At 50.6% G+C, this 13,105-nt stretch overlaps 1 protein-coding gene and 2 non-coding genes across 3 annotated transcripts; all 3 read right to left on the bottom strand.

Moving 5' to 3' along the window:
* Positions 1-7,356: 7,356 nt before the first annotated feature.
* Positions 7,357-7,458, bottom strand: LOC142460432 (U6 spliceosomal RNA). The gene has a single exon (XR_012786638.1). It is a non-coding gene; the product is annotated as a U6 spliceosomal RNA (small nuclear RNA).
* A 1,549-nt stretch (positions 7,459-9,007) lies between these two features.
* LOC142458423 (small ribosomal subunit protein eS26-like) lies at positions 9,008-11,613 on the bottom strand. The gene is made up of 2 exons (XM_075559459.1): positions 11,473-11,613; positions 9,008-9,267 (listed from the first exon to the last, which is right to left on the bottom strand). Exons 1-2 carry the CDS (start codon positions 11,604-11,606, stop codon positions 9,045-9,047), a joined length of 357 nt encoding a protein of 118 aa, XP_075415574.1. The 5' UTR covers positions 11,607-11,613; the 3' UTR covers positions 9,008-9,044.
* On the bottom strand, positions 11,380-11,483 carry LOC142460664 (small nucleolar RNA U13). The gene has a single exon (XR_012786829.1). It is a non-coding gene; the product is annotated as a small nucleolar RNA U13 (small nucleolar RNA).
* Positions 11,614-13,105: the final 1,492 nt, after the last annotated feature.

Raw genomic sequence — 13,105 nt, 5'->3', positions numbered from 1 at the left:
GAGAAGTTGCAAAGGATCACTCCCGGCGCGCTTGGCTCTGTCTGCCCAGGACTTTTGCTCTCAGCCCCAGCGTGGCTTCCAGTATCCCATTGAGAGAATCACTGCGAGATCCAAGTTGGTGTTATTTTTAGAACTCAAGATCGTGCTTGCTCAGCTGGCCGGGGCTGTTCAGACAAGGAAAAGAGAGGAAGGCCTCCGGTTTTTCCCAAAGTTCAAGTTGGAATAGAAGTGTGAGGTGGATGCAGAACTCCTGAATCATTGTCCTACGTGTCAGCTTGTCTTGCAAAGAACTGACCTTGCCCTCCAGCCGAGCCAAGAGGGGAGCAGCCCCAACACCCTGTTTCGGTTCTCGATGCTGCTGGAACCAACACCCCACAAGTGGGGGCTCGAACCAAAAGAAAGGTATTCTCTCAAACTTAGTCTGAATTCAGGGCGTGGGCGCCTGCGGAAGTCCCTCTCTCTCAACCCTGGAGGAAGGGCTCTGTCTCCTTGGGGCTTCTCTCCCTCTGGCTTGACGTTGAGTCTCTCTGCCCCCATCTCGGCTGCTTTCTCCAGAGCTGTTCCATCCCCTTTAAACCTCCAAAGGGATGGGCTCCGTCAAGGTCAACTGGGAGGTCATGGTTCACAAAAACAGTGATCTGTACCTTCTTCAGTGAGTAGGGAGTCGGGGCTTAACAGCTCATCAACAGCCATCTAAGGGTCAAGGATTCATCCCCCCCCCCCGCCCCCAATCAGAAGAGAGGAGAGGGGTGGAAAAATCAAAGGACACATGGGAACATCCAGTGGACCATGTACACCTCAGACTCCACGGCCCGAGACCAGACTAGATGGTGCCCGGCTGCCCACCACCAACTGCTCTGAAAAGGAGCCCAGTAGAATGCCCTGTACTCAACCATTTAAGGTCAAAAGGGTAACATTGACCCCAGGGCTGAGTCCAAGGGGTCAGGAAAGAAGGAGGTACAGAAACAGGAACACACACACACACACACACACACACACACACACACACACACACACACCTGGGGAGGAAGTCCTGGTACACCGAGGGATGGCGGTGGATGAGTTGGGACAAAATGCGTGTGAGTTACTGAAGGCAAAGCTAACACTCTGCTGAGTCGAGGTCGACCTGCACCCAGTTCACCACAGTAAGTAAGGTCGCCACAAGGATGATCACATTGCCTTCACCAAGGCAACCCAGCCCTTCCCCAAGGGGGTTTAAACACCAGTGCAGAGGTTAAGATTCATACCACCAGCGGTTCCCAACCTTCCTCACGCCGCGACCCTTTCATGCAGCTCCTCGTGTGGTGGGGACCCCCCAACCAACCATAACCTCATTTTCGGTGCTACTTCATCACTGTCATTTTGCTACTGTGATGAATCAGGTGACCCCTGTGGAAGGGGCGTTTGACGCCCAAAGGGGTCGTGACGCACAGGTTGAGAACGGCTGCATTCCAGAGTTTTTTTTGGGGGGGGACAGAATTCAATCCATAAATCACACCCTCTTTGTCTACTCCTTCCTGTTCTGAGGCAGTAGGTACTTCACATTGACCTTGAGTCTGGGCCAACCTGTGTCTCCCTTTTTTTTTTTTTAGAACAGAAGCCTTGCTGTTTCAGCAGCCCATGAACACTGGGGTAATTTTTTCAAAACACTTGGAAACCTGGACTTGGGCTGCAGCTGGCAATGTCACCTTGTGGCTGGGGAGGCTGGGCTTGCTGTCCAGCGGGTCTGGCGTGGCAGGGACCCCAGGCTTAGAAAAGAGGACAGCAAGAACAACTGAGGCTGGCCAGGCCCAGTCTCGCTTCTTGGGCAACACAAAAGCCCCGCAACTGGTGACAGTGCGCAGCTACAAACTGGGAGGTCAGAGGTTCGAGTCCACTCTGAGAGTCCTGGAAGCAAGGCTTGGAGGTCTGTGTTTGAAAAGCCAGTGACTGAGGACTCCTGACTCCATGGCCACTGGCGAAGGTCAAGGGGAGACTTGAGTGGGTAAAAGCGTAGCAGTACCTGTTCACTGGAACCAAGGTACCAAACTCCTTGCAGAATTTGCTATTAACAGGAGCCTCGGTGTGGGGATGGGGTGTTGTGGTGGTTACTGGTATTCAACCTGTCAGTCCAGGTGCAGCCTGATGGTGCCTCCTTGCAGGCATAGCCTCTGCCTAAGGAGGGTCTGGGAACCTCTAACTCTCTTTCTGCCATCACCTTCCTCCTGTCTGACCCTGGTTGCTCCCAGCCCTGTAATGCTTCCACCACCATTGGATCCACAGGACTTTGCACCCACCGGCCTGTGAGCTCCCTGCACTCTGCGTCATTGCATGTGGCTTAGTGATCTGAAGGAGGACTGGCGGACTAGTATCGGACTTATGGACTTGAGTTTCACTGGGCTGGGATGTTTTCTTGATATATAGCAACTCCTTGATGTAAATCTCTTTCTTACGCATAGATGCCTGTCTCTGGATTTGTTTCTCTAGTGCACCCAGCCTAACACCGGTGTTGTACGAGACCTGTCGGGACAAACAACACAATTTCCCTATGAGCCGGAAGCTGCTGGCATGGCCAGGGTCAACTCAAACCAAACTCCCTGACATCGAGTTGATTCCAACTCTTGACCACCCTACAGGACCGAGCAGAACTGCCCATGAGAGCTTCTGAGACTGCCCGTCTTCAGGGGAGCAGACAGCCTCTCCTTTCTCCTGTGGAATGGCCCGTGTGTTCGAACTGCCAGCCTTAGCACTAGGAGCCCAACAGACAATGACCCCACTTCAACAGCAGGGCTCGGATGGGAGGAGTGAGGAGAGGAGTCGTCACTAAGTGCCCTACAATCAGCGCTCATAAGCCCCAAGTACATTCGAAGACGGTACCTCCTGGGTCTGCCCCATGCTCCCACGGGTGGTTATGTTTGAACCCATTGTGTCAGTCTGGGTAGACTAAGTCCACAGAAACTCATATGCATGAGAGAGAGTTTTATATAAAGGGTAAGTGTACATTAAGAAAGCATCCCAACCCAGTGCTGCCCAAGCCCATAAATCTAACATTAGACCATATGTCTGATACCAATCTACAAAGTCCTCCTCCAGCTCACAAAACACATGCAATGACACCAACTGCAGGAGAAAGCCGAGTCAGTGAATGTGTAAGCATCTCAGCACTGGCAGGGGTCTCCACATGGCTGCACCAGCACTCAGGGCTGCACTGGGGTAGGTCCATGTGGCTTCTCCTCAGGGATGTCTTGCAGGAAGTGAGTCTTGCCAGCTGAAGCAGGTAACTGGCTAAGGCAGCTGCACCCTGGTCCGACCATCAGAGAGCAAGGGACCCAAGAACTGGAAAGGGGAGGCTCACTGAGCCATTCTCTGCCCTTCAATTAACTCCACATGTGTTTATTGGCCAGGTTGGCACAATAAACCCTAACTATCTCACCCAGTGCTGCAGCCCTCCAGTCCACCCCGCTACCCACCACCCCACCCTGTGGGAAACAGAAGGATTTCTCACAAGCTGTCCCTGCCAAATATATGCCAAACTTAGCTGCTTGCGAATGACTATACACTTGGAGGTCATCAGGAGTAGATCGGGGTCATTCTCCCTAAGGGCTATCAGCCATCTAGAGAAAGCAGATACCATGTTTATCCCATAAAAGGTAGGATCCACTCCCTTCTGATAAGGATAGTAGTTATCTATTTCCTTGTAGGAGACATCAGAGAGGTCAAACCCGCCCTAGGATAACCAAGGTGAGGCTGCCATCATGAATCTAGGATCTGCTCATCTTGTCACATGTATACCCCCAATCCCTCCTCTTCCTATTGCGTGCATTTCCCTCTTGTTACTGTATTACCTATAGCACAGCCCCTTCCTGTGACGTATGTCCTCACCTGTAATTAGGAGGCTTGCATGTCCCCAAAGATAAATAAGCCTGGGTTAGCAATAGGAGTCTCTCTTGCTGGTCTCTCCCCGCTCTCTCCTCAACTCCCTCTCCTCCCCTTTTTCCTTTCCCCCTTGTCCTCCTTCCCTCCCCCCTCTCTCCACGTGGACCACCAAGCGGGGCTGAGGTGAGCATGCTACTGTGAAATGTGTCTGACTCCATTATTGTAATGTCTCTTCTATCGCTCATGCTCTCCATGACTTTAATATAATATTTATATATCTCAACCATACAATTGTGCTTACTGAACCCGTGATTAGTGCTGGGGGGATGTTACCCCCCCAAAACTTATACCCCCCCACCCCACCCCAGGCGAGGAGCTTCCTCTTTTGTGCTGACCTGCTTCACAAGCACCATGTCCTTGTTATCTAGCTCCAGGGATGGGCCCTTCCTGGTAACAGGTCCAAAGTCCAGGAGATGACAGCAATCCAAGCCCTCCTACCCTGGAGCCAATCCCGGCTCACCAAGACCCTCCGCAGGGCCTCTGGGCGGGTAGATCTTTCAGGAAGCAGCAAGCCCGTAGGTATTCATTGTCTTTTCCCACACCCTGGGGAGGGGGGGGGGCTCGCCCAAGCCCACTGGGGCACAGCCTCAGGCATGAGTTGACTGGAGAAGGGAAAGAGCAGACAGGACACACTTTCCCACCCTCCCTTACTTCTTCCCTCCCTCCCATAGGTTCCAGGCAGGAAACATGGGGTGACATTCGTCTCTCTCTTAGCAGAACAATCTGTGGCCACTAGGAACCTGCAAACAGTTCCTGGGTGACTCAGAAATATATTCCGCTAGAGTGGGAATAAAAGGAAGGTGGACCCAGAGTGTGGGTTTTAACCCGCAGGTTTTATTAGCGTGAACGATCTGCCCCGTGTTTAGATTGGAATGAGGGGAGACTGGAAGACAGTGAAGAGAAAACAGCTGAAAGTAAGAAAGGGGCGCTAGAGACAGGAAGAGACAGAGGGACGGACGCACAGCCACACGAGAAGGTGAGGACAGAGCGCGAACAAAGGAATCCCGTGTTCATCAAACTTTGGGACAGAAATAAATTACGTCGAAATTATGACAAATGAATTAAACTAGCCTGCACTTCCCCGCCCCCCTCCCCCCCGCCCCCTCTGCTGCAGCAGCGAGGGACAGTGACAAGAGGAGGGAGGTTTCTGAGAAGTCTGGGCTCAGAGGGTGGCGATGTGGCATGAACTGCCCCAGCCTTGGCAGGGTTTCTTGAGATGTGTGAATTGTGGAGACACCTGCATCATGAAATGTGTCATTCTCCGGGTTTGCGGGAGGTAAGAGTTCTGAAGAAAAGGTAGGGTAAGAGCAAACTGTTTCTAGGACGGACAATCTGACAGAAGAGAGGAAGGAGATGAGGGGGGACAGCAAAAAAGGACAGATCGCAGCTTCCTACTTCAAGAAGGGTCCCTACATTTGCTTTAGACCAGCGGTTCTCAATCTGTGGGTCGCGACCCCTTTGGGGTCGAACAACCCTTTCACAGGGGTTGCCTAAGACAATAGGAAAATACATAAATATTTCACAATGTATAATTACATATTGTTTTGTGATTAATCATTATGCTTTAATTATGTTCAATTTGTAACAATGAAAATACATCCTGCATATCAGATATTTACATGACAATTCATAACGGTAGCAAAATTGCAGTTATGAAGTACCAATGAAAATTATTTTATGGTTGGGGGGGGTCACCACAACATGAGGAACTGTATGAAGGGGTCATGGCATGAGGAAGGTGGAGAACCACTGCTCTAGACCCTTCTGCTGCAGACACTCGGCTATTGTTCTTTCAGAAGAAAGATGTTTGTAAACCTTAAAAATCCCCAAGGAATGTGGAGAAAGACCAACATGTCATTCACACAAACTGGGGCCACCTAGCAGTCACCCAGAACCAAAACCCAGATGAATAAACAAGGTCATGGGAGGGGTAGCGTTTAAGAGGTGCAAGAACCCCCGATCAGACACACCCTGTCCGATGTGTCCTGTTGCATCTGCCCAGGTTCAGCACGGTGAGGGAGGTCTGCAGTGACCCCTTTCCTCCCGGCTCCCCAGGAAGGAAGATCTGCAAGGGCAGCCGATGGGGACCCTGGGGCTAGGCATCTCTGTGGAAGTCAAGCAGGACAAGCCCAGGGTTTTAAGAACGCTTAAGGGTTTTAGTCCCTGCTTCTTAGAAGATCTTCCTGGGCAGCACAGGCTGGGTAATATTCTTAAAGCCTGTGTCACCCACTTAGATGTTCACACACACACATGTCTCTGCCATTGAGTCACACACACACACACACACACACACACACACACACACTTCACTGCCATTGAATCCATGCTGACCCACATCGCCACCCCCTGTGGGTTGCTGTAACTGTTTACGCGAGTAGAAACTGTAACTAACTGTTTACTGGAGTAGAAACTGTAACTGTTTATGGGAGTACAAATTGTAAGTAGAAACTGTAACTAACTGTTTACCGGAGTAGAAATTGTAAGTAGAAACTGTAACTAACTGTTTACGGGAGTAGACATTGTAACTGTTTACGGGAGTAGAAAGCCCAGTCATTCTCCTGCGGAGCTGCTGCTGGTTTTGAACTGCTGACCATGCGGATCGCAGCCTGCTGCATAATCACTACAGCACCAGGACAAAACCAGGAGCACTTGTCCTCCTTGAGGCAGTCCCTTAGAAACTGAAGCTTGAAGAGAAATGGGGGCTGTGGGCTCGGTGCCACTCGGGGCTTGGGGAGATCTTGGAGAGGATCCTCAGAGCCGCCCTCTGCCCAGCACGGTTAAGGTGCTGGCCTGTCCCGCAAGGAGGCCAGGACAGAGTCCTGTGATGGGAGCGAGCGGTTGTACCCCAGATGGGCTCTCTGCTTTCCCCTGGCCATGGCAACTCAGGACAGCGGTCACCAGCTTTCTCTGTAGCCAGGTTAACCCCGAAGATCCCTGGTGGTGCCATGGGTTAAGCACCGGGCTGCTAACCGCCAGGCCTGTGGCTCAAATCTCCAGAAGCCCTGCAGCAATGATGATGGCTGTCTATCACATGACCACTCCCAGCGTGGGGAAGCCTACAGAGCAGCCCCGCTCTGTGCAGAGGGCACTGGCAGTCAGGACCCACTAGATGGGAGGGGTGTGTGTGGATTCCTGAAAAGCGAAGAACTTCTCTGTCAGCTCTGTTGGAAAGAGGATCCCTTTTCCTGCATGCCTTCCCTCTCTTCTCCAAGGGTGGAGGAGGGGCAGCTCTGGCAGGGGAGCCTGGGTGGCTCAGTGATTAAGTACGAGGGTGTCAACTAGAAGGACAGTGGTTCTAAGCCACCAGCTCCTCCAGGGGAGAAGGACGAGGCTGTCTGCTCCCATGAGGATTTCCAGCCTCAGAATTCCACAGGGGCAGTTCGACTCTGTCTTAGAGGGGTCTTAGGAATGGGGGGCTTGGGAGTTTCTATGTTTGTTTTTTTAAATATGGAATGTTTCATCAATTTGCGTGTCATCCTTGTGCAGGGGCCACGTTAATCTTCTCTGTGTTTTTTGTTTTGTTTGTTGAGCTACCTTGGGAGCCACGTCCCAGGAATGGCAGGGCGATGTTATGAGCAGAGCCCGCCCACTGTGCTGCCCGGTGGCTAAGAGACACCACGGGGTGTTCTGTAAGCCCCCCACCTCCCCGTTTCGAGGTCTCTCCACTGAGGACCCATGCACAAGAGCTCCTTGAGGTGTCGAAGAGTAAGATGCGATTTCGAGGACTTGGCTGGTGGCTGACCCCGCGGGGTGTTTTCAGTCACCTCACGTGCATCTGAAAGCTGGACCCTAAATCAAGAAGCCCCGGATTTGAATTAGGTTAAGAATAGAGAATATAATAAGAACACTGAAATAGGTTACGAATAAAAATATTGAAACTAAGGTAGTTAGTTTATTGTGCCAACCTGGCCGATAAACACATGTGGGGTTAATTGAAGGGCGGAGGGATAAATGGCTCAGTGAGCCTAGCTTTGTTAGTTCTCAGGTCTCTTGTTTTGTGATGGTCGAACCAGTATGCAGCTGCCTTAGCCAGTTCCCTGCTTCGACTTGCAAGGCTGACTTCCTGCAAGATATCTGCAAGGAGAAGCCACATGGACCTACCCCGATGCAGCGCTGGGTGCTGGAGCAGCCGTGTGGAGACCCCTGTTAGCGCTGGGATACTTACACATTCACTGATTACACTTTCCTCTGGCAGTCGGCGTCATTGCGTCTGTTTGGTGAGGACTTTATGGATTGGTGTTGGACATATGGATTAATGAGTTAATGTTGGACTTGTGGGCTCCGGCAGCACTGGGTTGGGATGTTTTCTTGATGTGCACTTACCCTTTATTTCAAACTCTCTCTTATACATGAGTTTCTGTGGATTTGTTTCTCTAAAATACCCAGACTAACACAGAAATCAAAGAAGAAGAAAAAAAGAGCATTGCAGTCCCATGGACTGACCAAAGAAACTGATCTGTCGAAAGAACAACCAGCGTGCTCCTCAGAGGTCAGGGCGGAGGGACGGGGTCTCCTCCCGCCACACACAGGGCGACGGTGAGTCCCAACAGACGCGAGGGCACCTCATGACAACAGCTGTCACTGCAGCTCATCCCACTGCACTTCTCCATCGCCAGCTCTAGTGCATACATCGTGGCCACGGTTGGATCAGTGGGCTTCCCTGCAGGCAGAAAGAGTAAGGTCCCAGCAGGCAGAGAGGATGCTGACTCCCATCAGCAAACAAGGAACCCAAATTCACTGCCATTGCTCTTAGCAACCCCCTGCCCCCCCGCCCTGGTGGGTTTCTGAGACTGTTTAAGGGAGTAGAAAGCCCAGACTTTCTCGTGTGGAGCTGCTGCTGGTTTCAAACTGCCCGCCATGCAGATTTCACCCAATGCATAACCACTACGCCACCAGGCTCCTAGGAGACAATCATTTCCTTTGAAGCCAAGATTCCTGCCCTGGAAACATTCTTGACTCAGTAAAACATGAATGCCCAAACACGGAGATCTCCGAGGAATGCAGGCACCTCAGATGTTGAAAAGAGACCAGTACTTTCTACAGCCAACCTGTTGAGAACCTTATTTTTTTTTCTTCCATGAACAATTTCCACTTTATTTCCTTTCAGGTTTTTCTTCAGCTTCTAATCTTTACATAGGCTTTGGAGGAGGTCGTGGGGCAGCACCTGCAGGTCTAAATCGAGGTGGCGGGGTTCGGTCCTTCCGGGCTTTGCGTGACCGGTTCCGGACCACCTTGCTGTGGATAGCACAGCTCACACAGTAATGCAGCTTCACGTACAGCTTGGGAAGCACGTATGCGTCGAAGACACTCGCTTTGGAGATGTCTCTGACGGCCGCGGCCTCCACTATGTTTCTTTTTTTTAGACAAACCTGGAATTATCTATGCTTTCTTGTTTTTTCTTCTTTTTTTTACATTTTATTAGGGACTCATACAACTCTTATCACCATCCATACATATACATACATCAATTGTATAAAGCACATCCATACATTCCCTGCCCCAATCATTCTCAAGGCATTTGCTCTCCACTTAAGCCCCTTGCATCAGGTCCTCTTTTTTTTTTCCCCTCCCTCCCCTTTCCCCCCTCCCTCATGTGCCCTTGGTAATTTATACCTCGTTATTTTGTCATATCTTGCCCTATCCGGAGTCTCCCTTCCCCCCCCCCCTTCTCTGCTGTCCCTCTCCCAGGGAAGAGGTCACATGTGGATCCTTGTAATCAGTTCCCCCTTTCCAACCCACTCACCCTCCACTCTCCCAGCATCGTCCCTCACACCCTTGGTCCTGAAGGTATCATCCACCCTGGATTCCCTGTACCTCCAGCCCTCATATGTACCAGTGTACAGCCTCTGTCCTATCCAGCCCTGCAAGGTAGAATTCGGATCATGGTAGTTGGGGGGAGGAAGCATCCAGGATCTGGGGGAAAGCTGTGTTCTTCATCGGTACTACCTCGCACCCTAATTAACCCATCTCCTCTCCTAAACGCCTCTATGAGGGGATCTCCATTGGCCGACACTTGGGCCTTGGGTCTCCACTCTGCACTTCCCCCTTCATTTAATATGGTATATATATACATATACATATACACATATATACACATACATACACACACTTATATCATTGTTGTTGTTTTTTTTTTTGCATGATGCCTTATACCTGGTCCCTTGGCACCTCGTGATCGCACTGGCCGGTGTGCTTCTTCCATGTGGGCTTTTTTGCTTCTGAGCTAGATGGCCGCTTGTTCACCTTCAAGCCTTTAAGACCCCAGACACTATCTCTTTTGATAGCCGGGCACCATCAGCTTTCTTCACCACATTTGCTTATGCACCCATTTGTCTTCAGCGATCCTATCATGGAGGTGTGCAGTCAATGATATGATTTTTTGTTCTTTGATGCCTGGTAACTGATCCCTTTGGGACCACTCGATCACACAGGCTGGTGTGTTCTTCCATGTGGACTTTGTTGCTTCTGAGCTAGATGGCCGCTTGTTTATCTTCAAGCCTTTAAGACCCCAATCACTATCTCTTTTGATAGCCGGGCACCATCAGCTTTCTTCACCACATTTACTTGTTCACCCACTTTGGCTCCAGCCGTTGTGTCGGGAGAGTGAGCATCATAGAGTTCTAATTTAATAAAAGAAGGTATTCATGCATTGAAGGAGTGTTTGAGTAGAGGCCCAAGGTCCTTCCGCTACCTTAATACTTGACCTATAAATATAGACACATAGATCTATCCACACCGAGGCAAATCACTGGGGGAGTGCAGCGGAACAGCAAGGGAATGGAGTGGCAAGGTCCCCAGGGAATGCTGAAAGTGGACTTTGGGGCCAGGGTGTGGTGCCCCAACAGACTGGACTGGAAAACGCTCCTAAGGGCCAGCAAACGATCCCTGAACTAACTACAAGGTTTTCTCTTGTGAATTGTTTTGTTCTGTTCTTTGTCAGTGGTTTGTTTTTGTTGTTTTGTTGTCTGGTTGTATACTGTTGCTTTGTTTTCCTCTGTCTTGTTTTCGTGCATGTTAGTGACTCCACAGGTCTGTCTGAATAGGACAGGCTGGATGAACTATCCAGAGGAAAAACAACGGGACCGACAGTTCCGGGGGGACTTGGGGTGGGGGGGTAGGGGGGGTAAGGAAGTGGTGTTAACAAACCCAGGGACAAGGGAAAAACATGGGACCCCGAATGGTAGAGAAGGGGGAGTGGCAGGCCTGGTGGGAAATGATCAAGGGTAAGGTTGCTTAGAGAAGAGGTATACTCTAGCCCAGGTGGCGACGAAGCATGGTAGTAGGGCAGGAGGAAAGTCAAGGGAAATGGAGGAAAGAGCTAGGAGTCAAAGGGCATTCATGGAGGTCTAGACAAAGACATGTACATGCAAATATATATAGGAGGATGGGGAAATAGATCTATGTGTCTACATTTATAGGTCCACTATGTTTCTTATGACGAACTTCTTTTTTTTTTTTTTTCCGTATCAGATGGGTAATGTGCCCACGTCGTAACAAGTATTATGGGAGGCACATGTCACACAGACGCGTGAGGACCCGATCATCATGTTTATGAACCGGAAAAGGATCATGACGAACTTCTTAATGGCCTTGTCTTTGGGCACGCAGCGGGCGCAATTCATGCAGCGGATGGGCTGCACATGGCCGTGGCCCTTCTTGGCCCGGCCGTTGTTACGCCTTTTCTTTGTCATCTCGGAAGCGAGGGCACGAGAGAAAAAGCAAGAACCTTATTTTTTTAAACAGCCACATCTACATTTCTTTTTCCTGTACCTCAAGGAAGACAGAATAAAGTTCTCTTTGTAAAGCCAAAAAAAAGAAAGAGTAAGGTCCTCCCACCGACAGCATTGTATTTCAAGCTGGATCCTGAAATGTTCTTTTTGAGGATGCACGAGACACCATGCCTCCTGAATCGGTCATTCCCAGCACAATCTGATTGTCTGATTCAGAAGGGCTAATCATCAGCCCACTTCCAACTTCCCTAGGTTCTCAGCCACGCCTCACTCCCAGATCCAAGGAGCCGCAGGGACACTTGGAGCAATCCTGGGGCAGGATTGGAACCAGGGCTTGTATTGGTGTCCTGGGGACACAGTGGCTAAAGCAGTCGGCTGAAAGGCGAAGCGGCCGGCCTCCTGCAAGGTTTAGTCTTGAAAACCCTGAGGAGCAGTCTGCTCTGCTCTTCAGTGTCCCTGCATAACGACCAGGAGTTGACGCTTGTGGTTATACTCCCACTGGAGATGAATGGCCTTACTCCATTTTTGGTGGCACAGCGGTTACGCGTTGGGCTCCTAACCTCAAAGTCGGTAATTTGAAACCACCAGCTGCTCTGTGGGAGAAAGACCGGCTGTCTACTACTGTGGACTTGGAAACCCACATGGGCTGTCGTGCCTTGTCCTAGAAGGTCCTCATGGCAGTGAGTTTCTTTGTTATATTAAGGAGACAGACAGTAAGGAGGTAGTCTGTCTTAAATGAGTGTGATTTAGCAAGGAAGAGAACCCCAGTGGGCAAAGAGAGGGGTCAAGTGACATGAAGATTGCCAGAGAGCCCAAAGCCCCCAGAGAAAGAGCCTTCCCCTAGCACCAGCACCCTGAATTCCGATTTGTAGCTTCCGAAGGGTGAGAAAATACATTTCTGTTTGTTAAAACCACCCCCACCCCTCCTGGCCCAGCATCACAACAGAGTCCCTTAAAGGACACCCTTGCGGCAGTGTGGGAGACTTGATCCCCGAGTCCTGAGCAGTTGACAACTCAGAAGCTTCCTGCTCTTTACATTCTTCCTTAGCCTTATTCAACGGGCACTCATCAAGCCGGCCCAGTGGAGAGCTCTGCTCATGACAAGCCCCCACACAGACAAGCGCTGTCTGGTCTTCACCATCCCCATGACCCGATGTGAATCTGACAATGCTCTGTTGGGATGGTAGGGTTTCCGCTGGCTGATTTTCAGCAGTAGATGGCCAGACCTTTCTTCCTAGCCTACTGTAGTCTGAAGATGCCACTGTCTGTCGGTTAGCTGTATTCTGGTGGCTCAAGGGTTGCTGGGATGCGGAAAGACTACGCCACTGATATTTTAAATGCCAGCAGAATTACCCCTGGGTAGTAGCTTTCCGCGGTTTCTAGATGAAGGCAGACCAGGTCCTTCGGAAAAACAGCTGGTGAACATCCCATAGATCCCAACCCATCACTGTTCTCCACAG

This window comes from Tenrec ecaudatus, chromosome 10, assembly GCF_050624435.1.
Source record: "Tenrec ecaudatus isolate mTenEca1 chromosome 10, mTenEca1.hap1, whole genome shotgun sequence".
Classification (NCBI taxonomy): domain Eukaryota; kingdom Metazoa; phylum Chordata; class Mammalia; order Afrosoricida; family Tenrecidae; genus Tenrec; species Tenrec ecaudatus.
This window is presented reverse-complemented; position numbering and strand designations above follow the sequence as displayed.

Coding starts and splice junctions, on each gene's coding strand:
- LOC142458423 (XM_075559459.1), bottom strand. CDS start 11,606: ATGACAAAGAAAAGGCGTAACAACGGCCGGGCCAAGAAGGGCCACGGC. Junction 9,268..11,472: donor TTCGTCATGATCCTTTTCCG/GTTCATAAACAT, acceptor TCTAAAAAAAAG/AAACATAGTGGAGGCCGCGG.